We start from the raw sequence: 15161 nt of genomic DNA, 5'->3' as shown, positions 1-15161 counted from the left end.
GCAGGAGGAAGGGAGGGGACAGGAAGTGGTACACTTGGGGTCTGGAGGCCCACCAAGAAAGGAACACCAAGTTTCAACAAGCCTGGCTTTCCAATCAACATAATCTTCAGTGTTGCCAGCTACTCCACTCCTACCCTGCCTTAGGAAGCAGGAAGCGTATACCCCTAACCTTACTCGGAGATCTGGCACCGTGCGCACTTCCTATACACACAGGATCCTGGAATTGGGCCGGGATGATGACTCAACACTGACGATAAGGATGTCCCCGGGTGCCTTGGGTTGACTTAGAATGTTTATAGAATTGTTCCTGTGTCAGAAACGTTTGATTCTTTCCAACTAGCCACTTCACCATCTCTTCTATTCTTTCCTCAACCTGTTGTAGGGCCAGGCAAAGCCTTTGCCAGATATTGCTGCTTTCCTACGGCCCCACACAGCAGCGGGTGACCCCACATATGGAACCTTGGCATATGCCAAGCACCAACTTCCATAAATTACCTCACTGAATCCTTATGACTGCCCTACAAGGGATGGACTGCTTCCACTCCTGCTTAGCATGTGAGAGGTTAAGTGGCTTTCTAGCAAAAGGCTAAGCCTGATTTCTTATAAACTGCCCCACGCTGGCTCAGCCTCAGTGATCCCCACTCCTGATATGCTGGCCCACCCATGGGCCCACATGTGCTTGGCTGGAGCTGGAAGTCTGGCCTAGTGTGTCTCAAGCCTCTGTGCTCCTGTGTCCCCCAAGTATGCCTCTAATATTGCCCTGGTGATATTGCTAGGCTCCTCCTTGTTTTGAGGAGCCTTGAACTTAGGCTCCTCAAGAGGAGAGACAAATGACCTTTGTATTCTGCCAAGAGGCTGGTACCTGCAGACCTTATTCATAGACTGAATAACAACAGCCTCAAAGGGAAACTGAGGTTGCAAGCCTAAGGGTTAAGCACTATTTACTGTGGACATCATACATACTAGATACTTAATAAATGGCTTGGAGACATCTTCAGGAACTCAATCTGGGTCTAAGGAAGTTCTAAAAATATTCTCAGTTCTAGAAGTAGTTGTAGATCACCCAAGATGGTGGCTTTATAGCTTCCGTTTATAAAGTGCTGACCATGTTCCCAGGATCATAAGCCCTTGTACTCAACCACTCTTTGCGGGAGGTGCTATCATCTCCATTTTACAGATGAGGAAACTGAGTCTCAGAGAGGGGAAGCAACTCCCAAGTCACTAGACTGTAAGAGGTGGAGCTGGCATTCAAACCTGGTTGCTTCAGAGAAGTTGCCGAAAGTCTTTGACTTTCGCAGTAGTCAACAGCATAGCCAAAATCAGAATTGTGATTTGTTTAGTTGCTAAGTTCATTTCTCCAAAAAAATTTTCAGGTCTCAAAACACCCTAAGGCTACCTTTGTCCAAATGCTGCACTCTTTGTAGCTGACCCAGAGAGAAGATGGGACACTCACCCAAAAACCTGGCATGGCTATTCGAGGATACCCCATGTCCGTCAGGGCCCCAGGAGACCTGCACTCTCCTCTCCAGAACCAAAACACCTTTGTTTCATGGCAAACAAAGGCCCCACGCTCCCACACAAACACGAGACAGGACAAAGACCTGACAGAGCCGAGCACTAGCAGAGCACCATGGGTTATGGAAACAAAGTGCATCTTACATAAAAGCAAACCACACCACACCACACCAAAGCCTGGTGTTCTCAGCTGTGTTAGTCAAAGCAAACTGAGGGTCATCTCCAAGGCATACATGGGACGTGAGGAAGCTGTGCCTTCTCAGAGGCCCTTGCAGCAGGCCAGGAGGCATTCAAAGTAGAGATAACTTCCGAATGACCTCAAGTGGCCAGATATAGCCTGTCCTTTCCCTCCAACTGTATCCAGTCCTGGCACCTGAATTCATGTCCCCCCATTCCCTCTGGGGCCATCTCTTTGCTCCCGAGGCAAGCAAATGGTCTCACCAGCATTCACTTGGCCTCCGTAGATGGACCAGGGGCGAGACGTGCAGCCCACCCTGCCAAGTGAGACGCGAAGTGCACACGCGGCATGCTGCAGTCCTACCTGGCTCCCACCTCTCCGAGCAGCTTTCCTCCCCGCCTGCTCGCCACCTCTATGCCGCTCTGTCTGCTCAGCCTCACTTCCTGGAAAAGCGCTACCCAGGGGCTTGCCGGGCCGGCTCTCCTCAGGGGTGTTGAGATCTGAGAGTCTCTGTTCAGTACTCAGGCACCTGACCACGTCTGAAGGCTTCAAGCAGCTCTTCTTAGAGATCTTGGGTCCACCAGGGCCTCTTTCGCCTGCCTCCCTCTCTGCTTTCCTCTCATATTGTCCACTCTCTTCGCGCCATGGCTGCCTCTTGCTCTGGCTGCTAAAGGCATCACTAAGCTGGGAGATGACACTATCAGAGCTCTCCAGCGGCAGCTGCAAGAAGCTATCTTGGTGGATGCCTGAAGATGGAGTGTGGACACCACCGTCTCCATTCATGTGAAGGGAGGCCTGGGAAGTGGGTGCTAGAGAGTAGGTTTTGTGTGGGGAAGGTAGAGCCAGTGGAGAAGCTACTGATCGTGGGGTGGGACGATCTGACCAACTCAAATGGGGGAGGCTGAGAGACAGGGAGGGACTGGCCCTCGGTGACAAGGCGAGGTGGTCAGTGTTATAGATAGAAGCCTCTGGCAGAGGAGGCAAGGGTGGGGTCAGGGCCAGAGAACGCCTGCCTGGGACCCCCACAGTCAGTGAGATCCACTCAGAGGTGACAGCGTGCATCTCGGGGGACAGGGCTCGGCGGGAGTGGGGCAGAGATGAGGGGGCTGGCGTGATGAGCTTGCTGTGACTGGAAAACTTAAAAAGAAGAAGAGAGAGGAAAACAAAAGAAGCAAAAGGAACAAGTGTCAGCATAAAGGAAAAAGAAGGAAAATAATCACAAGGGGTATATAAAGAGGAATGAAATGGAGAGGATGAGCAAGGACACTCTGGTGTCCAAAAAGGAAATCCTCGGGTTACATCTGGGGAGAAACCGGGATGGGTGAGTGTGCGTTTGAGCGTGTGCGAGCGTGAGCCTGATGTGTGCAGGCAGGGGGTGGAGGAAGCAGCGAGAGGTGTGGAGATGGGGAGAGGTTCCCGTCAGAGTAGTGACGGATGAGGCCGGCCTGCTTTGCAGAATCAGATTTTCGAAGGGACACATTGGAAGCTCCCCATCCCAGCCGACCCAAGCCCCTGTGCATCCAGATCCCTGACCCGGAACCATACTGGGAAAGGTGGCCCCGCACTGCCATGGCCCTTCCCTGGGGTCTTATTTTCTCTGGGAGCTCAGCAGAGTCTTCCAGAGAGGAGTAAGAGTAGTGTACTAGTTTCGTTTTACAATCACTCTTGGCTACAGTCAAGTGAAAAATGTAGTTGAGTTCCCTGCATCCTTACAAAGAAGAATGTCCCGCTCCAGTCACACACTCTGTCCTATAAGACAATAGGATGCGGCTATCACTGTCCAGGAAGCCCTGGGTCAGCCCGTTTAATGCTTTCTGCCAAGAACCCTCTACTGGGGTCAGTGATCAGCAGGTGGCAGAGGAGGAAACAATTAGAGGACCAGACAAGAGGCACCGTCTCGGGGTCAACCTGGGCCCCCAGGTCCTACTCTTGTTCCTCTGCCAACATCCTTGCAACATACATGGTGGTTTGGCCAGGCTCTTTCACAGGGATGTCGCCCCCACCGTGTCACCCTCAACTCAAGGTTCTGACATTTTCTTGGCTTTGGGAAAGTGGGGATCAGTTAGGAATAGTTTATATTTCTAAACAAGTTTGCTCATAATTAATGTGTGGGAAAGCCAACATCTTATTACGCCTATAAACCTACATCCTTTCAGCTCACTGAGACTGAGATGCTGTAAGTTACTTGTTCCAATCACCTGGTTCCAGTGAATGCAAAGAATACTTCGGATCTGGTCTACATGGCTGATGAGAAGGTGTAAGTCTCTCTTTCAGCCTTTGTCTTCTGCAGGCCAACTTTGGCCAAGATGACTGAAGACCACATTTGGACCATGGGATTTATGACACAATGGTGGTACCCACACCAACAGCTTCACCCAGGAGGGATCAACTGATAAAGGCTCTTGTTTCTCTTTCCCTAGTCACCTTATTCCCAGAGCAATTACTTGACTCTTCCTTTTCCCCTGAGATATATCTTCAACCAAGCACTGGAAAAGGCCATTTGTACGCATAAAGACAAAATCCAGTGTACAGTCTGCTTTCCTGCAGTTTTTTTGTTTTTGTTTTTTTCTAGATGGAGTCTCACTCTGTTGCCCAGGCTGGAGTGCAGTGACATGATCTCGGCTCACTGCAACCTCCACCGGGTTCAAGCAATTCTCCTGCCTCAGCCTCCTGAGTAGCTGGGACTACAGGCGCCCGCCACCACGCCTGGCTAATTTTTGAATTTTTGGTAGAGACGGGGTTTCACCATGTTGCCAGGCTGATCTTGAACTCCTGACCTCAGGTGATTCACCTGCCTCGGCCTCCCAAAGTGCTGGGATTACAGGCGTGAGCCACCACACCCAGCCTCCTGCAGACAGTTTTTAATTGCAGTGCTCAAAAACCTCCCCAGAGAGGCTGTGTGCCATCAGCACTGTTGACTACAAAAATTCACATGCTGAGTATGAAAACCAGTGATGAGAAGCTTAGATACCTGTGGGCTTGCAGTGGCACTGCGACTTGGGGAGGAGAAAGGCAGGTCCATGTAATCCACAGGGTTTTTCACCAGTGGTCGCTTGATCACATCCACATAGGTGATGGGGAAGATGCCTTGTCGGGATGTCCCCGGGATCCTCCCTTCATACCAGTTCTCATCTACCTGCCGGAGCAGTGTGATCCTCTCACCCTGGAAGACACAGCAAAGAGAGGGTCCTTGTCCTAGCATGCCTCTGCATGCCTGGGGCCTCTGCCTGCATGCTTCAATGTCCTGCATTGTTTATCACCATCCTTAGCTCAGGAAAAACCCTCCCTGCTGAACCTGGAGGGAATTAACACCGCTGGGATGAGGATGCTAATGGCAGAGGAGCTACATTGATGCTGGGAAGTTCAGCTTGGTTCTTTAAGTATTTTAGTAAAGGAGAACATCAGATTTGTGTCCCTAAGCCAGGGAACAAATGTAGTGTTTTTGACTCATTTCTAAGGAAAAGATTTTGGGGGGTTTCTCTTTTTATTTTGTAGCATTATAGATACTTATAATGTATCATTATAGAAAAATCAGAACACAAACATAAAGAAGAAAACAATCATCACCCATCACATAGTCATTTGGGGAAAAACACTTAATATTTGGCATATGGACTCCCCAGATTTACTTCTATGCATGTGAATTAAACCTGCACATATTTTTTCTTATAAAAATTGAGTATGAACTGTGTTTCCATTTTCCAACTTGCTTTTTAAAAAATACTTAATAGCACATAGTAAACCTCCTTCTTTATCAAGAAATAGAATTCTAGATTTTTAATGGCATTGCATAGCTTAATGGACCACTGCAGGGTATTCTGTTGCACACACATATAATGATTTAATTACTGATCCCCTGCTGTTGGGCAATTGGGTTGCTTCCAGTGTTACATAAGATGGCTCATCTTTTTCTGACAATGTGCTTACTTCCCTCAATCCTCAATAAAATCTGTAACTTAGTAACTTTAGCAAGCCAGAGAATTTTGCCATGTAGAGTGTTTGGATTCTGGAAAGAACTTCTCTGCACAGTGTAATTATGTTCTGAATAAGCATGATGGTGATGATAATAATACTGGCATCTCCTGTTTACTAAGCACAAACCAGATACCATGTGTCATGCTGGGGGCTTCACATAAGCTGTTTCACTAAAGTCTCTTACAACCACCTAGGAGAGAGCCATCTATCTTCATTTTTTTTCTATAAGAAAATGGTGGCTTGGAAAAAGTATTTAACTCCCACATTCTGCGTAGTTGGTTTGTACCTTTTGGGTTCAAAGCTTTTCAAACTTCTCCTGGTATCAATGGATCTGTTTTTTCCACTAGGTCACACCAATATATTGTAAAACCCAGTCCCCAACACAGTGCCTTATCACATCATTAGTTGGTAAGTGTTGGTTGAAAACAGCTTATAAAAGATGTCTAAGACTCCAGAAATACTATCTTTAATCAGTGAGCTCAATATAGTTAAACCCTGACATTAGCCTAGGGTTTATTTTAAAAATACCTTACCTCAGAAAATTCTCCAATTGCCCTTAATGCAATTCTTTTTTTTTTTTTTTTCTTCAATAGAGATGGGGGTCTTGCTATGTTGCTCAGGCTGGTCTTGAACCCCTGGCCTTAAATGAGCCTCCTGCCTTGGTTTCCCAAAGTGCTGGGATTACAGGCCTTAATGCAATTCTTTTTTTTTTTGAGACCTAGTGCCCAGGCTGGAGTGCAGTGGAGCGATCTCAGCTCACTGCAACCTCTGTCTCCCAGGTTCAAATGATTCTCCTGCCTCAGCCTCCTGAATAGCTGGGATTACAGGAATCCACTACCATGCCCAGCTAATTTTTGTATTTTTAGTAGAGACAGAGTTTCACCATGTTGGCTAGGCTAGTCTCAAACTCCTGACCTCAAGTGATCTACCCACCTCGGCCTCCCAAAGTGCTGGGATTACAAGCATGAGCCACCCACCGTGCCCAGCCCTTAATGCAATTATTGATTAGCATACTTCTCTTAAGGGTACAGACAACACCCCCAGACTGGGGTGCGATAGCAACACCACACTTCCCCACATAGCTGCGCCATCTAAGAGAGCCCCAAAGCAAGGCATGAGAAGTGCAGCTTACCTTTCTGAAGGACATTTCTACTTGTGTATCACCATTAAAGTTAAACTTGGCAATAGCTTCTCCGTATTCCAAAACCTGCACTGGTGTCAACTTTTTGGGCTGAGCCTTCTCAGCAGGAGGAAGAAGCTGAGAAAGGGAAAGAGGTAAAAGAGAACAAGGGAAGAGAAGAAAGCAGGGAAACGAGGAAAAGGAGGAAACAAAACATAAGCATTTTGTAAATAAATGGTGCTTTGGGCACGGTCAGGCTTTTCCTTAGAAAGAAAAGGGGCTGCGGTACCTCGATGTAGGTGCGTGGGAAGATTCCCACCCGGCCGTGGTGTTCTCCTTCATACCAGTTCTGATCAATTTGCTTATAAATGTAAACAATATCTCCCTTCTGCAGAGGAAGCTCCCTGTTGACAGAGGGTCAACGGCATTTTAGCAGATGTTTCAATATGTGTTAAGATTAAGACACTTCAGTTTTGTAGCAAAAGGAGACTTTTAAGTGGGGTCAAAGGGTACAAATTCCAGAGAGGGGGCTCCGTATTTGGAAGTAAGAACCCCACTATTCAGGAAATTACATCACATTTGGCATTTTTCCAGTCTTTTGCAGGATGGATGTTAACATTTAAATTGACTAGCCCTTGAAAGCGCTCAGAGGCCTTATTAATTTGTTATGGTTTTCTAAATGCATTTTTTGTGAATGTTGTCTTATGCTCAGAATATTTATGCAACACACAGCAATGCACTCAGCTGCCTTAACTGATGTTTGTTAAACAAAAAAAAAAGTCTCCTTCTGGATACCTTCACTATCCTCTTCTATGCCCTAGCAGGGCATGCCTTCATTGCTTTAAATTGCCCTCAAATTATTTGTGATATATTGATATCCTTCTATCATTCCATCAATTTCACCATTTGTCCACCCATCCATTTTACCATCCATCTTTGTATCATCATGCAGTAGAAAGGTTCTGAAGTTAGGCAGATCTGGTCCAAAACCCAGTTCTGAAATTTAGTAGCTCTGGGACCTTGGACACAATACTTAATCTGAGACACTGTTTCTTTAGCTGAACTTGGAGCTAACTCAGGGTTGCTGGAGAATGCTTCAACAAATTAAAAATAAACAGCTAGGATGGTGCCTGTTGTACAGGTAGGTAACACTCAATAAATGTTAATTCCATTACTTTTTTTCATGAGATGGTCTGGTTCTGCTGCCCAGGCTGGAATGCAAGTGGCATGATCACAGCTCATTGCAGCCTCAACCTCCTGGGTGCAAGTGATCCTCCTACCTCAGCCTCCTGAGTAGCTGGGACTACAGGCATGCACCACCATGGCTGGCCAATTGTTATAGATTTTTTTATAGAGATGGGGTTTTGCTATGTTGCCCAGGCTGGTCTTGAACTCCTGGGCTCAAGTGATCCTCCTGCCTCAGTCTCCCAAAATGCTGAGATTACAGGCATGTAGTCACTGCACCTGGCCTAATTCCTTTGCTTTTTAACATGGAAAAGTGATGTTGGAAAGAAAAGTTGATTTTCCTTCAAATGCTCTTTGTGCCCCTTTGCAACTTTTCCATATCCATTCCTTTGCTTGCCTTAATGATGATGATGTTATTATTATCATTATTATTATTATTATTATTATTATTATTATTATTTGAGACGATGTCTCACTCTGTCACCAGGCTGGAGTGCAGTGGTGCAATCTCAGCTCACTGCAACCTCCACCTTCCGGGTTCAAGCAATTCTCCTGCCTCAGCTCCCTGAGTAGCTAGGAGTACAGGCATGCACCACCACACCCGGCTAATTTTTTGCGTGTGTGTTTTTTTTAGTAGAGACGGGGTTTCACTATGTTGGTCAGGCTGGTCTTGAACTCCTGACCTCATGATCCGCTTGACTTGACCTCCCAAAGTGCTGGGATTACAGGCGTGAGCCACCGTGCCTGGCCCAGATGATGTTAATTTTTAACCAGGACTCTTTTTTAAAAAAAAATGAGACAAAGGCAAATTTTAAACAAAATGAAAACTTAAAAGAAGGATAAAAACTATAACTTTTTCTTTTCTTTTTTTTTTTTTGAGACAGAGTTTCACTTCTGTTGCCCAGGCTGGAGTGCAATGGTGTGATCTCAGCTCACCACAACCTCCACCTCCCGGGTTCAGGCGATTCTCCTGCCTCAGCATCCCCAGTAGCTGGGATTACAGTCAGGCGCCACCAGGCCTGGCTAATTTTGTATTTTTAGTAGAGACGGGGTTTCTCCAAGTTGGTCAGGATGGTCTCAAACTCCCGACCTGAGGTGATCCGCCCGCCTCGGACTCCCAAAGTGCTGGGATTATAGGCGTGAGCCACCGCGCCTGGCCCTTATAACTTTTTCTTGAAGTAAATAATTTTAAAATTGTAACATTCTCTTGAATTAAAAAAAATGACCTAGATCTTTATCAGTTGAGTCAAACCAATAGGATGGAAAGGCCTCGAGTTGTAACTTGGAAGGGGTGTGCTCAATTTGCAGGATGCCAGGAAGTCCCACAGTATGTGAGGGGTGCTGGCTGAACAATGAGGGCACATCTGGAAAACTACAGAAAGTCAGTTCTGTGCTGAATAAAAGCACAGGGCAGCCTTTGTGGGTCTCACATTAGCAGACAGGATTCTAACCCTCAAGAGGTCCGTAAAGGGGATGTGGGCATTTGTCTCTGTGAGAAGGAATGTCTCGGGCCACATTTTTGCCACAGCCCTCTTTGGGGGGCATTATGAATTCCCCCTCCCTTCACCCCCAACCACAGGCACATAGATGAGCAAGACCCTCAGCATATTCACCCCTGTGGAGATCTGCAGGCTCCTGACTCTGCTATACTAAGTATCTCGCAGTTGTGGAGGGGGATGGGAGCGTAATGGTCCTACTGTTAAGCAAAGGACCCACTTGTGGGTGAGGGAGGAACTGAGAGGTCTGTAGTTGTGGCTGATGGAAGTCTACCATGGGAAACCTGGGGCCCCATTCTTCCACTACTGTGGACTATACCCCTAGCTCCCAAAGAACCACTGCTGGTGAGAGGGTTTGAGAAATATGATTCGCTTTAGATCTTTTTTGGAGCATCACGGTGTACATCAGCACAGCAGAGGCTCTGAGAAGGCCAGGGGGAAAGAAACTTGTTTAACTTTGTTGAACCAAGTATTCCATAACATGCTATTTTTTTTTTAGATGGAGTATCACTCTGTCCCCCAGGCTGGAATGCAGTGGTGTGATCTTGGCATACTGCAACCCCCGCCTCCTGGGTTCAAGCAATTCTCATGTCTTAGACTCCTGAGTAGCTGGAATTACAGGCACTTGCCACCACGCCCGGCTACTTTTTGTATTTTTTGGTAGAGACAGGGTTTCGCCATGTTGGCCAGGCTGGTCTTGAACTCCTGACCTCAAGTATCTGCCAGCCTCGGCCTCCCAAAGTGCTGGGATTACAGGCATAAGCTACCATGCCTGGCCCCGACAGCATGCTTTTTTGAGTAATTGACTGTGGGGAAATGTAAAACCAAGTGACTTAAGGGCTTAAAAGACCACGGAGCTAGAATTTACTTTTTTCTCTAAATTTTGTGGACATTTTTTTGGAGGCAGCATGTCGTGATGAAAACACTGAGTCAGGAAGAAGGAGCCCTCTCTCCGGCATTAGCAATGTTGATAAAAGGTGACAATTTCTGTGGATCTAAGCTTTCTCACCTGTTCTATTTGACAGTGTTGCTCTAAAAAAAAATTGTTTTAAGACTCTTTATGAAATCTGGGAAAATGTAATATTATCATCACCATACTATTTAATAAATCTTACACAGACTCCTCAATTCAAAGAAATAAGTGTATTAATTAAATTGCAAATTAATTTATATATCTCTGTTATCCTCTCTGGTTTAAAAAAAGGGGGCAAGAGGATAACATATTTTGAGTACTAAATTTTGGTACACTATGCAAAATGTTTTACAGGTATTACCCCAGCTTCCCTGCAAGAGAGGCATTTTTACCCCTATCTTGCAGATAAAGAAAACTGAGTGGGGGAGAAGTTGATAACTTGACTACAGTCACAGAGATAGTAAGTGGCGTAGTCAGGATTTGAACACAGGACTTCCTGACTCTAAAGCCTACAATCTTTGCAGTATATTACGCAGCCACCTCCTTTAGCTGACCAACTAAAGGACTGGAGTAATACACACAAACCCCACTATACCAGATTTGTGCCTAGGTTCTAGACACTGTGCCCTGGTCACTCATTTTGTGATGCAGGAGATCAGAACCATGGTTGGTTAGCTCCACACAGCACTTCCCAGCATCTAAGGACAGGGAGCTCTCCCTCTGATCACCAGATGCACAACCATCCACCTGCAGGACAATGGGGTGGTCAGTGACCATTGTACTTTTAGCTGCCAATGAGAACTCATGGACTATTTAAATCCATAATTAGATAAAAAGCCAGCTGTTTCCTTATGGAAGCCAGTCTTTGGTAGCACCTTCCAAATTGTGTTTCGGGTTCCTTTCCTGAAAGACTTCTGGAGCTATTAATATGTCATCAACAAAGTATCTCTTCAAAGTGGGTGGGAGGTATAGATATAGCATGCAGTGCTTCCCAATTCATTCTAAAACAGAACTCTCTTTTTGAGAAAAATCTTACAGGGCTAGCACTCTGAGGAACACACTTAAGAGAAACGCTAGTCTCCTGTGGGTTCATGTAAGACTTTAATCTCTTGGGATGTTGTAACAAAATGGGTAAAGTTATCTCCCTAGAGACTGGTCTAGATCCTTCCACAGAAAAGATGGGTCAGATCAAGCCGCCACTTGAGCAAATAGAGCCCCTACATAGGAGGAGGCAGGGTGGGGCAGGGTGTAAGACCCCAACCTCTGCCTAGGTTTGAATTCCAACTCTATCACACCAGCTTGAGCAGGTTCCTTAACCTTATAGTCCCTTGGTCTCTTCATTTGAACAGTGGGGATCATCACAGCACCCACTCCATAATGAATTCACATAAGCAAAGTACTCTGAATACTGTTTGGCATGTAGCAAACTCTATGAACTACTATTTTGTTCTTTTATTTTTTAACAACAATTTTTATAATTGTTATTTCTCCAACTCTTCTCTACAAACAAACTGCTGTGTTTCAAAGAGGCAGCTAAAAAGACAAATAAACATAACTGGTGGCACTTACTTTAGTGTCTGAGCTTTAAAGTCAAATTTGGCTCTGGCAGGTCTCATCTGAACATAAGAAACAACGACAAGTTAAAATCAGGATTCATGTACAACAAGGACACATTTTCACAAATTTCTAGAAAGCGAAGCAGAAAAATTCACTCTAGCCAGTTTGTCCTAGTGTAGAAATCTGGGCAAAATTGCATTTGTCTGACCTTAGTAGAACACTAAATAAATGTTTAGTCAACTATGTATGTCATTCATGAGAATCCCCCTAAAAACAGCCAGATCTGGGGAAGAGATGGTTAGAAAGGTCCCAAAGCTGAGGTACCAGTTCCTCAAAACATGTGGACCATGGCTATTAAAAAAACAAACAAACAAAAAGACAAAGTCAGCCAGAAGTCCTAAGATGTTCCTTATCTACTATCTTATTCCTCAGAGACATCTATTTGCTTAAATTATGGTATGCAAGTAGATGAAATGCCGATTCACTTCTCACATCATCTCCAACTCCATGTATTTCTTACGGTCTGTGACATCACCCAAAAAGCCAGATAAAGTGGTCCCTGAGCTCAAATGACTCCTGCCAAGACTTCCAATCCTGTTGGGTAGCCCTCTCTTCCCAGATGCCCAGGTCTGGGTCAGCCTCTGCCCCTTCTCCACTTCCTGATCAAGTGTGTCATTAAGTCAGGAGGGACCTCCCTCTACACCTCCATCCCTCCACAACCCTGTTGCTCAAAGCTGACATCTAGTTTCCATTGACACAAAGCTTCCTTTGATTTCACATTCTCTTCACTCTAATCTGTCGCCCAGAAGCACAAATAACATTCCTAACATTCTTCCTCACATCTCTTCCTTGCTTTGAAGTTGGCTGCTGCTCTCAACTTTCCCTCAGTTCAAATCTCAATTCCTGCCATAGGTGAAGGCCTTTGGGTAGTTTCTCCCTACTCTTACGGAATTGCCTTTATTACACTGTTCCTGTTCCAGTCAAATCTATTTGCTACACCTCAGCTGAACCCCCTCCTACCCCCTCCTCTCTCTGGAATTTTTTTTTTTTTTTTTTTTGAGACAGGGTCTTACTCTGTCTCCCAGGCTGGAGTGCAGTGGCATGATCTCAGCTCACTGCAACCTCTGCCTCCCAGGTTCAAGCAATTCTCCTGCCTCAGCCTCCCGAGTAGCTGGGACTGCAGGCATGTGCCACCACACCGGGCTAATTTTTGTATTTCTCGGTAGAGAGTGGGTTTCACCATGTTGGCCAGGCTGGTCTCTAACTCCTGGCCTCAAGTGATCCGCCCACTTTGGCCTCCCAAAGTGCTGGGATTGCAGGCGTGAACCACTACGCCCGGCTGTGGAATTTCTCTTTTTTTTGAGACAGCGTCTTGCCCTGTTGCCCAGGCTGGAGGGCAGTGGCACAATCACGGCTCACTGCAGTCTTGACTCCCCAGGCTCAGGTGATCTTCCCACCTCAGCCTCCTAAGTAGCTGGGACTACAGGCATGCACCACCACGCCTGGGTAACTTTTATACAGATAGGATCCCACGATGTTGCTCAGGCTGGTCTCAGATTCCTGGGTTCAAGCAGTCCTCCTGCCTTGGACTCCCAAAGTGCTGGTATTACAGGTGTGAGCCACTGTGCCTAGCCTTCCACAGGTATTTTTAAAGTCTGCATTTTCACATTGATGTTTTCATCTATCCACCTATCTATATCATACGTATGGGGGCCAAGTGAATGTTCACCTTATAATCAAGTTAAAGCCACACAATTTCAATACCTGTGTTTGTGTCTGTAATCAAAGGGCATAATTTCACAGTTGCAGGTGAACAAGAAAAGAATGGATGTGGGGTTAATGATAAATGACAAGTTCACAAGAGAAAACTAAATGACCAAAATTATAAGGATAAGAATTTCACAGTGATTTCAATAGAAAAACACAAGAAAGTAGGTTACCTCATGTCACCCAGCTGTACAGCTGTGTGAACTTTAAAAAATGTATACCAAAGCAGCACCACATTCATACTTTGGTAACTGAGTTCTGTCAAAACAATATCTCCTATCAATTAAATCAATATAATTATATAGGTGTGTAGTTTATGATTAATTTGTAAGTGGTGGGGTGGTGAGATTTTTTTCATTAAAGGCCTGTTAAAATTCACTGATTCTATTGAACTCTTGAGACGAGTATGTCAGTCATCGATGGTTATACAAAGCAACATCCTCTCCCTCTTTATCTCCCTATAGCTCCCAAGACTAAATCCATCTTTCCCTCCTCTGGCTTTCATAGTATCGTATTACTTACTACAGGACAGAGATAACTGTATAAGAGGGAGACTCCCACTATCAGCTCCCCGAGGGCACAGAGACTGAGTTCTTTCTGCCTCCCATAGGGTCTTACACAGAACCTGTGGTCACCCAAGTCCTACTGAATGGGACCGAAGTGCATTGACACAGTGTGGTGCACCTGAGATGTGTTGGTCTCTACTTTTTCAAGTCCACAGTCAACTTCTAGGGTAGTGATTCTCAAAATGTGGTCCCTAAACTGGTATAATCAATATCACCTGGGAAATTGTTAAAAATGTAAATTTTCAGGCCCCACTGCAGAATCAGAAACTTTGCAGATAGAACCCAGGGTCTGTATTTTACCAAGCCCTCCAGGGGATGCTAACGCACTTGTCAGAGTTTGAGAAGCATTGCTCTAGAAGGGAGGCAGGCTCACTGAGCAGAGTTTGCCTGCCTCTGTCTGTGGTTATTCCACCCACGGTGCATTTCTGTTTGCATGTATCATGTACATGTGTAAGTGTGCAGCCCTAGTGCCTTCACCTGTTCCCATCTTCTTCTACCTACAAGCAGGCAGGGCTGCCGGTGAGGACAAACCATGCCCAGAGCCTTCTGAGAAGGGCCATTTTGAGGAGGAGCTGGAATGTTGAGGGCTCAAGGGCTATCTTTCCCTTGCAATTACCATTCGATAACTTTTGCTTCTTCCTTGATAGATTTTCTTTTTCTCCATCACTTTAGAGTCTCCTTCTCTTCCCCAGGTTTCCTTTTTCTTTTAATTTGAGACAGGCTCAAATTTCTTTAAATTTGAGATAGGATCTCACTCTGCCACCCATGCTGGAGTGATGTGTTCATAGCTCACTGAAGTCTTGAACTTTTGGGGTCAAGTGATCCTCCCACCTCAGCCTCCCAAGTGGCTATGACTATAGGCATGTGCCACCAAGCCTGGCTAATTTTT

The 15161-nt window shown here is 45.7% G+C and overlaps 1 protein-coding gene across 50 annotated transcripts in view; it reads right to left on the bottom strand.

Moving 5' to 3' along the window:
• The window catches only part of SORBS1 (sorbin and SH3 domain containing 1), a 251023-nt gene that overhangs the window by 22539 nt on the left and 213323 nt on the right, over nt 1-15161 (bottom strand). For 38 of the 50 annotated variants that reach the window (XM_032136009.2, XM_058436177.1, XM_058436175.1 and 35 more), the window contains 5 exons: nt 11952-11998; nt 7078-7192; nt 6801-6926; nt 4665-4856; nt 2057-2830 (listed from right to left, as the gene is read on the bottom strand). In XM_032136009.2, coding sequence (XP_031991900.1) covers nt 2057-2830; nt 4665-4856; nt 6801-6926; nt 7078-7192; nt 11952-11998 — 1254 coding nt within the window. The remainder of the gene's footprint in view (nt 1-2056; nt 2831-4664; nt 4857-6800; nt 6927-7077; nt 7193-11951; nt 11999-15161) is intronic. The other 12 variants (XM_058436189.1, XM_058436190.1, XM_058436191.1 and 9 more) reach the window with 1 other exon arrangement.

This window comes from Hylobates moloch, unplaced genomic scaffold (assembly GCF_009828535.3).
Source record: "Hylobates moloch isolate HMO894 unplaced genomic scaffold, HMol_V3 SCAFFOLD_3, whole genome shotgun sequence".
In the NCBI taxonomy this organism is placed as follows: domain Eukaryota; kingdom Metazoa; phylum Chordata; class Mammalia; order Primates; family Hylobatidae; genus Hylobates; species Hylobates moloch.
The sequence above is the reverse complement of the archived record's forward strand: the minus strand, read 5'-3'. Positions and strand labels throughout refer to the sequence as shown.